General features: G+C 37.6%; 1 protein-coding gene across 1 annotated transcript in view; it reads left to right on the top strand.

Annotated features, from left to right (window-relative positions):
* Positions 1–15: 15 nt before the first annotated feature.
* Positions 16–13467, top strand: part of PCGF6 (polycomb group ring finger 6) — a 24485-nt gene continuing 11033 nt past the window's right edge. Inside the window, exons 1-8 of the mRNA XM_010015381.1 lie at positions 16–120; positions 1256–1355; positions 2509–2605; positions 3194–3249; positions 4055–4114; positions 4738–4846; positions 7961–7988; positions 10032–10130. Of these exons, the coding sequence (XP_010013683.1) occupies positions 16–120; positions 1256–1355; positions 2509–2605; positions 3194–3249; positions 4055–4114; positions 4738–4846; positions 7961–7988; positions 10032–10130 (654 nt within the window). The remainder of the gene's footprint in view (positions 121–1255; positions 1356–2508; positions 2606–3193; positions 3250–4054; positions 4115–4737; positions 4847–7960; positions 7989–10031; positions 10131–13467) is intronic.

The raw sequence follows: 13467 nt of genomic DNA, 5'->3' as shown, positions 1-13467 counted from the left end.
CGCCCTGCGGTGGGGATGCGGCTGGGTGTGAAGCGCTGTGTCTTCAGCGAGGCCCCGCGTCTGCAACAGCCCGCGGTTGTCAGCCAGGTCCTCTATAAAGCAGTGGACGTCAAGTTTGATGTTTTAGGAAGTTGTAGGTGCGAATCTGGACCCCTGCCTAGGCAACGTAATCTGCGTGGTAGTAGGCTTTTTATTATTTTGTATTACCTGAGTTAATTTTATCTGTCTTACTTAAATGAAGGACTTACAAACTCTTGGCATAGCTGAGAGGGTGGTAGAGGGAATGTTCAGAGAAGGACAACGAGGCTGGTGAAGGGTCTGGAGAATAAGTCTGAGGATTGGCTGAAGGAACCGGGGTGTTAGTCTGGAGAAGGGTCAGGGAGGACCTTATTGCTTTACAACTACCCGAAAGGAGGTTGTAGTGAGGTGGGGGTCAGTCTTTTCTCCCGAGTAACAGGAGATAGGACAAGGGGTAACAGCCTCAAGCTGCACCAGGGGAGGTTTATATTGGATAGTAGGAAAAATTTCTTAACCAAAAGGGTGTGATCAGGCATTGGAACAGGCAGCCCAGGGAAGTGGTGGAATCGGTGTCCCTGGAAGTGTTAAAAAACACTTCTAAAAAAGTAGATGAGGCCCTCAGTAACGTGGCTTAGTGGTGGACTTGGCAGTCGTGGGGGATCAAGTTGAACTTGATCTTAAATGTCTTTTCCAATCTAGTTGATTTATGATTCTATGAAACAGTGGCATGTGGACAAAGTGAGTGGTATCACTGAGGGAAATAAAGCCCTTTAGTCTGGCTTTGAGACTAGAGGAAACAATGTAAAAATCTAACATGTTTCCTTTTTCAGACAGATTTCAGATCATTACTATAGAATAAATCTGTTCTTTTTTGCAAAAGCGGACTTCCAACATGAAAATATGATACTATGTGCTACCAGTATCCACTTCAAGCTTGCTGATTATTTGATATTCTGTTAAACAGTTTATCCAAAAGAACTTTTCCCAAAGGGATTATTTATGGTTTACTTTTCAGATGTAATTCCTGAAACACATTGGATTGCCATTCACAGAAATGTCAATTCAGAAAACTAGATGAAAGTGTTCAGAAAAGAGCTGTGCATGAGGATTGATTGATTGACATCTTAGGAAAACCCATTTCTGTAGCATGTTGACGTGGATTTTTTGCCTGGTTTAAGGCTGTGGAAATTTCATGACTTAGCATGTGTATTGAAACTCTTACAAAATGTCTTTGTAGCGTATGATAAACCTCGCAGAGTTGACCCCTTACATCCTGTGTTCCATCTGCAAAGGTTACTTTATTGATGCTACAACCATTACAGAATGTCTGCACACCTGTAAGTATCAGTGTTTTCATTCTGAGAGTTTAGTTACAAATTCAAACAAAAATCAGCTGTTGAGATGTTCTGGCTTCACAAATATAATTCTCTGTTTGCAGGGACATGTGCTGTGTTTGTACAGTTCCTTAAGGAAAATATAGTTGTGGATGTTTTAAGCATCAGAAAATCTTGCAATCCATCAATCATGGAGTCAGCTTAGTTTCCCAGGTTAAGAGGTAGGGAAAGATAAAGCCCAAATAAAACAAAAACAGAGCTACTGTTTTGGGGGGGATTTTTTAACTATTTGGTTTTAAGTAGGCTCTAGGAATTTGAGTATGTAACTGAGAAAAGGTTTAGACGCTTTGCTCACAAGGTACTAGAGAGTTTCCTAAACTGTTGTTGGTATGAGCGTGTAAATTCACAAAACTAAGTAAGCAGCTGTGTGGAAGTGTATTGGTTCAGGCACAGCCAGGTTATATGCACCCATGGAGCAATTAGTCTATAGTCTGATGAGTAGAAGTATTTGGATAATAAAAAACATTTCGTGCTCTTGTTATTTTTCCCTCAATCCTTGTGTTAACAGTTTTTCCATTGCTAACACAACTATTTTTTCTCATACCTAATAAAACTTCCTGTGAAGTTGGCACTTTCTGCTACTCCCACGTTCCTACCTGAATCAAGGAATCACAGCTTCCTAGTCCTTCCAGCCACTAACAGAGGAAGAACTTGCCTTCCCGCCCCCAACCTCCCCTTTCATGGGGCACTGCTTACAAATTTGGTATCTACCATGTAACATTCAGCACAGTTCGTAATTTTGGAAAATGCACAACTGTCAGTAAGGACAGCATAATGTTGCAAATACAGCTGTGGTGGTCTCTCTCGGTTTCCTGGTAAATGTTACAGAAAGGTTTGATGTGTTCAGGCTCATACAGAGCTGAATTGATAGTAGGTTATTTATTCTAGGTATTTCCACTTAGTAGCTTTCCTACCAAATTTTTAAAATACATGTACAGTGAAAACAGCAGAGAGCTGCTGTTTACCTGAGTTGAACAAATTGCTTAATTTTGTCTCTGACAAACTTTGAGAAGTCTGAGTGTAATTGCTCCTCTTGCTTAAATAGATGGTATTGTGTAATGATGTGTAACTTCTATGGGGTTTCTTTTCTTTACAGTTTGTAAAAGCTGCATAGTGAGACACTTCTACTATAGCAACAGATGTCCAAAATGCAATATCGTTGTACATCAGACACAACCTCTTTATAATATCAGGTAATAAGTTCATGCCATTTTTATAGTTTTGGGGTAGTTTGTGTTTTTCAAGTTCGGGTGCTTGCTTTTAAATGTTTTGGTTTACAGACTTGTAGTGCTTTCCCATTTCAAATGAAGGAAGAGTTACAAGAAATACATTGTGGTTTTTGTTTATATAAGTTTAATCTCGACAGTGAGGATTAAATGCTCAATTTGTTTTATCTAGTTTGTATCCCTTTCTAGGATTTGTTCCCACTGCCCAGCTATTTTTATGCATTTGCTCAGTGCTACAAGTGATAGGCGATCTTAACTATGTTCTTTGATTTACTTTCAAACAAAGTTTTGTTGGCATAGTATGCTTACTAACTCTGAAAATTCAGTTTCTCGAACTGTACATGAGTTCTTGGAAGGCTGATGCTTTTAACTTTACATGGCTTCTGTTGGAGCTCTGCTGTCAGGACATGAATATAGACAGATAGGGAGTTGTTGCTCTGTCATCCTTCTCTTTGGGTGTCACATTTCAACAGTGTGTTTGGCATCTCTGTTACCATTTAATGAAAGCCATTCTGTATTGCACCAAAGACACTTTCTTTTTTTTCTCTTTAATAGGCTGGACCGGCAACTGCAAGACATAGTTTATAAATTAGTCGTCAATTTGGAGGAAAGTAAGTCTCTTTCTTTTTTTATTGCCATCTAGAGATTTAAAAGACTGGACAGAAAACAGATTAATTCAAAGCCCTGTTTCTACTCTGGACTCTTTAAAATTGCTTTGTAATGATTGGTTATAAATCTTCATCAATTAGTTGTAACAACTGGCATCTTTCTGGTTGCTACATGCTATTATGGATAGTGGTATGTATCCTATGAAACACGGGTTTCATATCAAACACCATATCCACATAAACATCCAGATAATAATTGTCATGTGTCATATTTTTGTATAAGTACAGAAAATATAATTCCTTCTAATAAGTTCACTTGGCTCAGTTGAAAAAAAGTTGCTAAGACTGACTCCTTCAAATGCTTTTATTTGTTCCTCACTGCCACATTTATTTTTCTGATTTTTAGATGTGCTCATGGTCTCATGTCATTTACCTTGAACTTTGGGAGCAAATAGATCTGCACAATCCACTTGGGTGGACTGAGTGAAATATACACATGCGGTGGATATATATGGACTAAAGATGGTATAAAAATAGAGTCATGACAGCCAGAAGGATACTAGTTTTTGCAGCTATTTCAGTATGATTTATCACCAGTTTCTCTGATTTCTTCCCAGTTTTTACTAACAAACTCTTAGTCTGGGTATCTTAAGTGTCCCAGCCTCATATGGAATACTAGTGATTGTGAATGTCTGTAGGAACTTGAAAGTTTTTACTGCTCTGACCATTGGAAACTATTTGGATATTCTCAGCGTCTGAAATAACATTTCAATCTGTTCTGTATTATGTTGTGTTTACTTTTTTTCAGGGGAGAAAAAGCAAATGCATGACTTCTATAAAGAAAGAGGATTAGAAGTGCCCAAACCAGGTGAGCTGTAATCACTTTAGAGGACACTGTTAAGGAAATATTTAATATGCCATTTATTCTTGGGCTTTCCTTGAAATACTAGCTCACAACTAAAGAAGATATGTAGTATTGGAAATAGGGGTTTCATGGTAGTCTGATTCGTGTACCTTGTAACAGTTCTCAGATTACAAAATAGATGGAACTGGCAATACTTGAACCCAGATTGTGGTTGGCTTGTGGGTTGTTTTTTAAACATTGCGTTTTGCCTTAACCAGGAAATATAGATCACGTGTGTGTTAACTTTATTTTATGGCCCTTAATAAACTATAGACGTTATAAAGGAATGTCTGTAAAAATAAGAACTTCAAAGTCTGTGGACAGATGAAGGATTATTCTAATTATTTTTTGTCTTACTATCAAATAAACAGCTCTTTGGAGGAGTGCCATACTGAAAGCTAATAAAATGCTGGTTCAGAAACACAGCATGAAATATATAAAGAGCTGATTTAGTAATTTAAAAAAAAGGATTAATTACATGGGCTTTTTTTCCTTATGTGCTCATCTGTTTTGCTTGGTGCATGTGAGCATCTTAAGCTGCTTTTATTTCAAGCTGTGTTTGCATTTTGGCTGTTTGAATATTTTAGCTGTCCCACAGCCAGTTCCAGTGAGCAGAGGAAGACCTCGAAAAGTTCTGGGCTCTGTGTTCCGGATCCCACCAGAGCTTGACATTTCCATACTTCTGGAGTTCATTGGGTGAGTTGTGGGAAAATTTAAGAGCAAGCAGCTGAAGTGAGGGTGCTGCTGATACGTGTTGGACCATTAACTTGCTCTTAGTTTTCATTAAATGTGTGTTTCTTTTCCATCTCAAGTAGCAATGGGAAGCTGTTTTCAGCTTGTAGTAGTGACAGCCAAGTATGCATAGCTAGATGTTGAACATGTTTAAATTTGTAAGGTGTGTCTTCCTATAAAAATAGTTTCCTAAAAAGTATAGTTTTAAAATTTACATGTGTTTGTTTCATTTTAAACCATTCAGTAAACTGATGAAATAGTGTCTCCTTATTTCCCTGATTCCTGTAGGGGTCAGTACCACTAATGCTAGCTATGCTGGGATTTGGTCATGTAACTCCTGGACTACAACTGCAACCTGGGCAGCAAAAGTAGTGTTCCTCTATAGGTTGTAGGTGGGGGGTAGTAATGTGGTCCTCTGTTAAGTTTGCCTGACAGTTTCTCAGACTTTAATGAATTTTGCTGAAGCTTTTGTATGGTGAGTTACATTTAGTCATAGGATGTCAGGGGGAAATGTAGCCCAAACACTTGAGTTGTTTTCAGGAACACAAGAAGGAGAAATTGTATTGCTTTGGCAATTTGCAGATTTATATGTTAGATGTTATGTTACATGAGAGAGGGTAATTGAGAAAGGATTGAAAGCTGCAACTACTCTGGAAGCATCACACAGTGTAGAACCTCAGTTGCAGGGAGAAATGGCTTGACTCTCCTTCTACGCCTCTACCAGATTGTGCCTACTTCTGGTCTGACTTTTAACTGTTCAGAGACTCCAGTATGTAATCATAGGAAACTATTATATAAATGATGTAAAATTAAGCCCTCAGAAATTCAACCTCATTCTTTGTAGACATCATGTCCTAGTCTTTTTATATGTTACATCCAGTGTCTCCCCTGTGTCTCATTTTATTCCGAGTTCAGAACATACTTCCTCCATGGGTAAATTTTGGTCTGGTAGGTGTGTGTTTTTTTGTTCTATTGGCTTTATTTTTGTGTTGACCATCACATGGCTTCTCTATGTCTTTAAATACATGAGGAGTGGGACAGCAGGAAGAAAAGAGAAGGTCTTGGAGCCATCTGCCCTACATGTATGTTGGGTTAGGAACCTATATGCTGTTATTTTGTTGCCTTGACTGTGACTGTGTCTCATGGAGTTGCCACCCAGATAGAGTTTGAAGGATGCCCATGATGAGACCCATGGTGGGTGCCAGCCACTGCTGTGCTGGCCCAGCAGGTGGCAGAGGGAGCACACTTTGTACCATCAGCCCTTCTGCTTTCTCAATGATCATGTCACTGTAAAATGACGTTAAAATACAGGAATCATACTACTTTCAGGGATGTCCCTTTCAGGCTGGAACACTTGGGTTGTCTTGACTGCAGGATTAGATGCAGTTTGAACTCACTGTAGTGAAAGTACTTCGATTTAGATCTCCACTGTGAATGCTCCTGTTTACTTCCCCCTCCTCCTGTGATTTTTGGCAGGTATTTGTTTTGGTTTGTTTTTTAATTATCCAAAGAAATTTAGACCTCAAAACTAGTAAACATGCCTGTCTGTCAAATCAACAAGATCATTTTTGAATCTGCATTCTTGTATTTGTTTTCCTGGTAGTTTCATTTGAAGCTTCCATTCCAGTGTTGGCAATAAAGCAGGTACTATTGTGCAAATGCCATCTATACTATGTGAAACTGTCCACTGTGGTTTTGTTACTTGTATATGTATCCAACAAAAAAAAGAGGAAGATGGTGCTTTAACAGCATCTACTTTGTATTTTATTTTAGTGACTTTTTTAACCTTTGATCATCTTTTATACTTTACATGTTTAAAGGTTAATGTTCTCCTTTTCAGTGGTCAAAATCAAAGGTTTTATTTTGGTGATGAGAGATTAAGAAAGCTTTTTGAATAAAGAAGACTTGGAATGAGTTTGATCAGCCAACAGATATTGTTACTTTGAAATTCTGAGACTATATTGTGACTGGAGTATATAATCTAGTCACCTGTGGCTGTGAAACTGTATCAATGAAAATTTCTACTGCTGTAGTGGAAAAGCTTTTCTATGTTTGTTTCTTAGTAACTTCAATTTTCATTTCAGTGGCAGAATTTGATGATAGTTTTACTTAACTCTGATACATATTCAGAGGTAGAGATACTCGATTACAGTAACTTGAAGTGCCATGCTAATGTGTGATCTGCACAAACATTGCAAATGCATTTGTTTGCTATATCAAATGATCAGTAGAAGTATAGGTGATTTATAGTGACGTTTGTTTTTTGCCCTCTCCAGCACAGTGAAATCCTGCATTTTTTTTCCTGTCTCATATGTACATTCTTGCTAATGCAATGCAAGAATAGTGAAACGTCATGAATTAGGTTTAATCGATTGAGACATGTACATGTTGCACTATAAGATGGGAGGTGTGGAGTGTAGATGATCAGTACTAGATCACATGCTCAGATTGTGCAAATCAACCTCTGTTAAAGCCAGCTGGGAATTTGGTCATTCGCCACCTTTGTGTGTATTTCACCTTCCAGAGAAACAGCTGCTGTTTTTCTGAGTTCCTAGATAGCGTTAGTGTTAATCCTGTGATATAAATAGTCTAGAAAACCAACAGCTGGCCCAGGAAGCTTTTTCGGTGGTTGGGGCATGTCCTGGCAGCCGCTTCTTAGGTACTGTCTGTTAAAGTTCCAAATATCAAGGATGATGAAGTATGGATGTTTAAGCAGCATTAATATTACAACCTACTCAGGTGAAAAAGAATGTTATGTTGTGTTTAAAAATGGCTTTAGGCTGTGTGTTTTGGGGGTTTTTTTCCATTTCCTGTAGACAAACCTGAAAGTCATAAATAGCTGAATTCACAAGAAAAATGGAGTACCAAATAAAGGGTAGGAGAAAAAGATACATATATAAATTCATATACTATTATTTCATGAATTAGAGATTAATGAGAGGAAGAGCCCGATTCAGGAAGTAAGCTTGATGTGCCAGGCTATTAAATCAGTCACTATATTATAATAAGAGCATTAGGGTGTTAATAACTGTGAACCTTAGCAATATTGATTGTGTTTACTCTTCTCTTGTTTTTCAGAGCTAATGAAGGCACAGGGAATTTTAAGGTACAGATGCTATTTGAATTTTTCGCTTATGATTTACTTCAGAAATACGTATAACCTGAATGTATTTAATTTAGTTTGGGATTTTTTGCACTGAGTGCAGTCTGAACTTTCATCATCATAATCAACTTTAGATTACAGTGTACTTTCAAACCTATTATTATATATCATCACAGAATAGGAAGAGAATGCTTCTGAGGTTACATAATTGAAGTTTTGATAGGAGAATGAAAGTGACAATGAAATTTCACCAGGATGATTTTAGCTTCTTATTATTGCATATCTCTCCAAAAGGTGTGCTACGGTGACTTTTATTGGAATCCTGAAAAAGGTGTAGACACTGCTTAAAATACTGGGTTTTGAGGAAGACTCTCTAGTCTTAGTGGAAAGCTTTCACGGGTTATTCAGAGAAAGCACAGCCTGAGGTAAAATAAATTGTTATGCACTTAAACGTATAACAAAAAATATACAGATTGTCTGGACTGCACTCTGCTTTAGCCAGCAGAAAGCTTATTCTTCATCCCTTCGCTAACAAAGTTTGTTGTCTGAACAGTGGCCGTTGTGCTAAACAAGAAATAGCATTCCTGATCCTTGCTAAAGAATATGGCTCTTCTTCCAATATAGCTCTTCTTGCTAAGCTGTTTCCATACAAATTCATAGAGGAACTGGACATTGTTTACTGCCTTCACAATTTCATATGCTGTAGTTAGAGATGCTCAGGGTGTGTCATGCCACTATTTTGACTAAATATTTAGAGAACAAGACTATTCAAGGGCAAGGGAGAGAGATAATTTAAAATTATTCGGTATACGTTGCATTTAATCTTTTATTGTATTGGAATTGTAGGATTCAAAAGATGGAAAGGCACAGAAAAATACAATCTAAGAGATACCTAACTGGTAGAGTTAGTAGGAATATTTTTGATTGGTTGCGTATTTTTAAGTGGAGATGGTGAGGCGAAAACAGGTTATGAGATCTGTGGCCATAAACTGTGATTTATACATGCAGCAAGTATAAATTCAGCATCATCAAGCTTGCAGCAGATTAATTCTCTAGATCGGATCTGACTTTTTTCTAGCTCTTGTGCATGAATAAATAAAACTATTGTTCCAAAACCACAGTTATCATGGATATGTATTTAAATTCATGATTGAATTCAAGGGTAGTCCATGACCCTATGACCGTTCTTTCAAGCCGAAAGAATATGATGAACCATGATAGTAAATCACAGCTGTTCAGAAGTCAACGTAAAAATCCAATTAGTTGACACAAGAAATAATCCATTTATCACACCAAATGCAGTCATCTGTGCTGCCTCTGTGCCTCTTTGCTTAGCTGCCCATGTCGCCAGTCAGCTGCTTAAATTTTTATCCGTAGAAGAGAGATATATTAACATTTTTGAGGCTGGCATAACAATGTCTTCTTGTTGCAGTTCTTGCTGTGAAAGTATTTAGAAACAATATGAAAAGACTTCAGACTCTTGCCCTTGTGTTCTGCATAGTAGTATCTTTTAATTGATTCTGGAATTTTATGGATTATTAAGTTAGTTCCAGCCCAAGCCATGATACTTCTAGAATGCTGAAGGACTTAAGCTCATTGTGTTATAAGATAACTTGGTTTGATTATCTAAATTGTGTTTGGCACACAGGCCTGATTTGGGGAAAATAAGGAAACCTTAGGAAACAGTTCGTGTGCTTCTGATGAGTAAATACTTGTGGGGGAGAAGTTCTTAAAATGCTGTGTTATACTGATTTCTATGCAGAATTAATAGGAAGTATCATTCCCTGGTACTTCAAAGTGAAATGGGACTGAAGTCAGTAGGTGGTTATTTTTAAATGTTGTCTTAAACAGCAGGAAGTTTGACCCTGGAGTCTTAATACATATTTAGTTCTTTCCATATGAGGTAATCTAGAAGTAGGTCAGAGAAAGGTCCAAAAGTTTAAGCTGTCTCCCTCTGTTTTTGGGCTTTCACTTGGGTTTGGGGTTTTCAGGGGATGATGGCTGAAAATGTACATTACCCTAAAATCTTATGTTTATTCTTTGCAGCCTTTGGAAAAGAAGTTTGTGCGTGTTTCTGGAGAGGCAACAATTGGACATGTGGAGAAGTTCCTTAGACGAAAAATGGATCTGGACCCTGCTTGTCAGGTATGTGACTTACAGTGGCATTTATGAGTTCACTGTGATCAGTGTAAATGCCTGCATTCACACAGAACATTTCCATTGTTAACTAGAGTCTAAAAGTAATGTTAGGCTCTTGTAATACAATAAAGATTAAAAAACATGAAACATTTGAAATGTTGTGATCCACAAGGAACAATTCAACTCATTCGCAACATGTTTAAGTTTTCATTTTAATACGTTATTATTCGCCTAGAGTTTCCTAAGTGCCATGTAAGATTTCAGCAGGTTAAATGCAAAACCAGAAGATACTGCTGTTTCAGAGATAAAACAGAGTATGTAGACAAAAGAGTGTTGAGCGTGGGAGGATATGAAAGGCAGAGACAGGTAGGAGCTGAATAACAGTAAAATTTAACTGAATGTTGAAGAAGCAAACAATAGCTAAGAAAGAATGATACTGTGGATGGATGTAATGAAAGGTGGATGTAAATGAAAGGTATGAATGCAAATGCAGGTACGTGCCTCCAAATAAGAATTCAAAGGAACAGAATATGGTACAAAAGAATCTAACTTCATATTTATCAACCATTTTTATAAGTATTGTGCGTCAAAACCAGTTTTCAATTCTTCAGTGTATTTCAGCAACCATTCAATTGGGCAGATGCAGGAGTTCCGTCACGTGTAAATGGTTCTTAAAGCAGTCAGTTACTGGTAAATCAAGCTGATACTGGTGTGGATAGGCAAATAGTAAAAGTTAAGTGCTGGCTATGGAGTTAAGGCTGTGTTTTCATACAGCAGTAGCTGTCTGAGACAATGCAGCATGACTGTATGCCTTAGTAATGAGGATTTATTCATGCCGCTTACCATTTCAGTGGCAACAAAGCAAGTAAGATATAAATTATTCATCATTCTGAGGAAGTAATGTATTTTCAATTGCTGGTTTCCTCTCAGTGAGAGTCTCTGTAGCTTTCAGGTAGTGGTGACTTGATATTCTGAACAAATAAAAGTAGTGTAAAAAGCTAGAGAAATCTTTTGTGTTGAGTCATTTATGTGAGGGAAAGAAATTGTTTTGTTTGGGTTTTCTTTAGTAGTACAACAGAATCTCAATGGAAACTGCAGTTACCCATCTTTAAAAACCAAGCTAGGCCTCTGAGTTGGATGTCTTTCAGATTTTACGATCTTGAGATCATCTAAGACAAATAACTTGAGAATTTTTTCCCCCATTTGTTACTTTCTGCTTGGATGTCACCAGCCAGGATATGATCCACTCCTAATGGGTAAATGTTACTGTGTCTCAAAAGCTGACTAGTATTCAGTTTGCCATCCTGGAGTAAGGCACAATCATTGGCCAGTTCTAATCTCTTGGTCTCTTCTGTGCAAGCCTTGCCTGTCTGTAGGAAATGTTATATCTTCTTTCTTCTACCATCAGATTTGTTGGCTGCTGTTTTTTCCTGCTCTTTAAGTGATCTGCTCCCATTATTTATCATCAAGTATGGTTTTTGGTCACTGGAAACCTGAAGTAGATTTTCATGCCACAAATGGTGACTGATTTCTTGAAGATATTCAGGCTTATTTTTAAAAGAACGGGGAATTAGGGAAATGAAGCAGGAAGTGTTTTTCCTATCCTGATTGATCATTTCTCTGTCATACAGGGATTTAAGATTAAAGGAATGTGTGTACTGAGCTGTCACTTTCTCATTGTAGTATGCAGAACTGAAGTTGATGGTTTGTTGGTAAACATGCAGAAACTGAAAAAGATGGCAGATATGTCACTGGAGATTTGATAAGCCTAATGAATCATGTCTGTCTTCATCCTCCTTGGATGACTAATAAAATGGAAACTGTAAAACAAAACTCTCATATTCAGGGAGAACCTGAATATAAATTAGCACAGGCCAAAGAATTTAGAGAAATAGGTTGGAAACCATATGTGCAAAGAATATAAATGTAGATGGTGCATGGTTGGGTTTTTAGTTTGCTGTAGAAATATGGAAGAGTGAGGACTGCAGTGATTCATTTCCTGTAGGCTTCTCCAAAGTATGTTAAAGAAGAAATAGATACTAAGTACAGCAAGTTCTTGTTCTTAATATTACTTCTTGGATCCTGATTGCCATCTCTCTCCAGTTCTTTGTTACCTAAAATAATCAATTTTTATATAAAATGTGAGGAGTTTGGTGTGCTCAGCTTGGGACTACGATCCAAGAACTAGATTCCTTTGGGAAGCTAGGAAATTCAGAAATGCACATTTTGGGCATTATTGTGCTAAAATGCACTGCATTCATCTCCAGAAAACTTCCTGCAGCAGTGTTCAATTGTGCCTTACCTGGGGCTTGAAAATGTTTGACTGCAAGGAGGGCACCGAGTCTTTCCTCCATTCTCTCCTCAGTATTTCAGTTGCATTGTTGGCTTCGTTGTTGAAACTTCTAATAAGGATGGTAGGTGTGGTTATTTTGTGACTGGGATCAGTTCCTACTGAGCATCAGCTTAGTTTGACAGTCTGTGAAAATATTATTTGAGAACATTTCGCTTGTTCCCTGCTAAAGCGGATTCAGTAACCAAGTGATAGGAAGTATGTTACTCATCCTTTTGAGCTACTGACTGTGCTTGGACCTCTTTGACTTAATTTGTGTGGAGTATTGGATAATATTTGCCCTTCTTCATTAACCTGCACAAGTGAGTTGGATTGAGGTTAATGAAAATGTGAAGTAAGCCATCTGGGTAGTGACAGTATAAGTAAAAGTCTAAAACCCATTTTGAAGCCACTGCCTATGGTTTTTCCTAGTCTGAGGCCTCAAATTATTTCTAGACTTACATATTTGAGTTTGCAAATGGATTACAATTCAAATTTCATAGTTACTTGAAAGGATAAGGCCTTGGTTATTTTTATCTACCACTTGAGCTGACAGACTACAGTTTACTGTTTCTGGTGCTTTGTTTTGATCTCTATGCCTTGGGCATCAATTTTCTGTATGTGTTTATATTTGTAATGACAATGTCTCTCTTGAATATTATTACTGGAATTTGACAGGGGATGTGTGAAAATAATTTTTGAGCAGCTGGAATTTCTAATAGTAAGTAAGTAGGTAACATTTGAGTTAAATACAGGCTATGTTACTCGGAATCCATTAGGTACTTGGCATCGACATCTGATGCACGTCTGTATAGTTTGCATTCTGCTGAAGAGTGGGGAGCAAACAAGAAGCTTTCTCTAAAGTGTTATTTCCTTTGAGGTCATCCTGCAGCAGTATTTCTTGCCATTCACTCTGTGAAAGATTGCTGAAAGACTTGCAGCTTGACTGATCTGAATACATTAATGTAGCCTATGGAATAGAAATGTTCCATAATCAGATGTGTGTAAACTGCA

This window comes from Nestor notabilis, unplaced genomic scaffold (assembly GCF_000696875.1).
Source record: "Nestor notabilis isolate BGI_N333 unplaced genomic scaffold, ASM69687v1 scaffold26285, whole genome shotgun sequence".
Lineage (NCBI taxonomy): Eukaryota > Metazoa > Chordata > Aves > Psittaciformes > Psittacidae > Nestor > Nestor notabilis.
The sequence above is the reverse complement of the archived record's forward strand: the minus strand, read 5'-3'. Positions and strand labels throughout refer to the sequence as shown.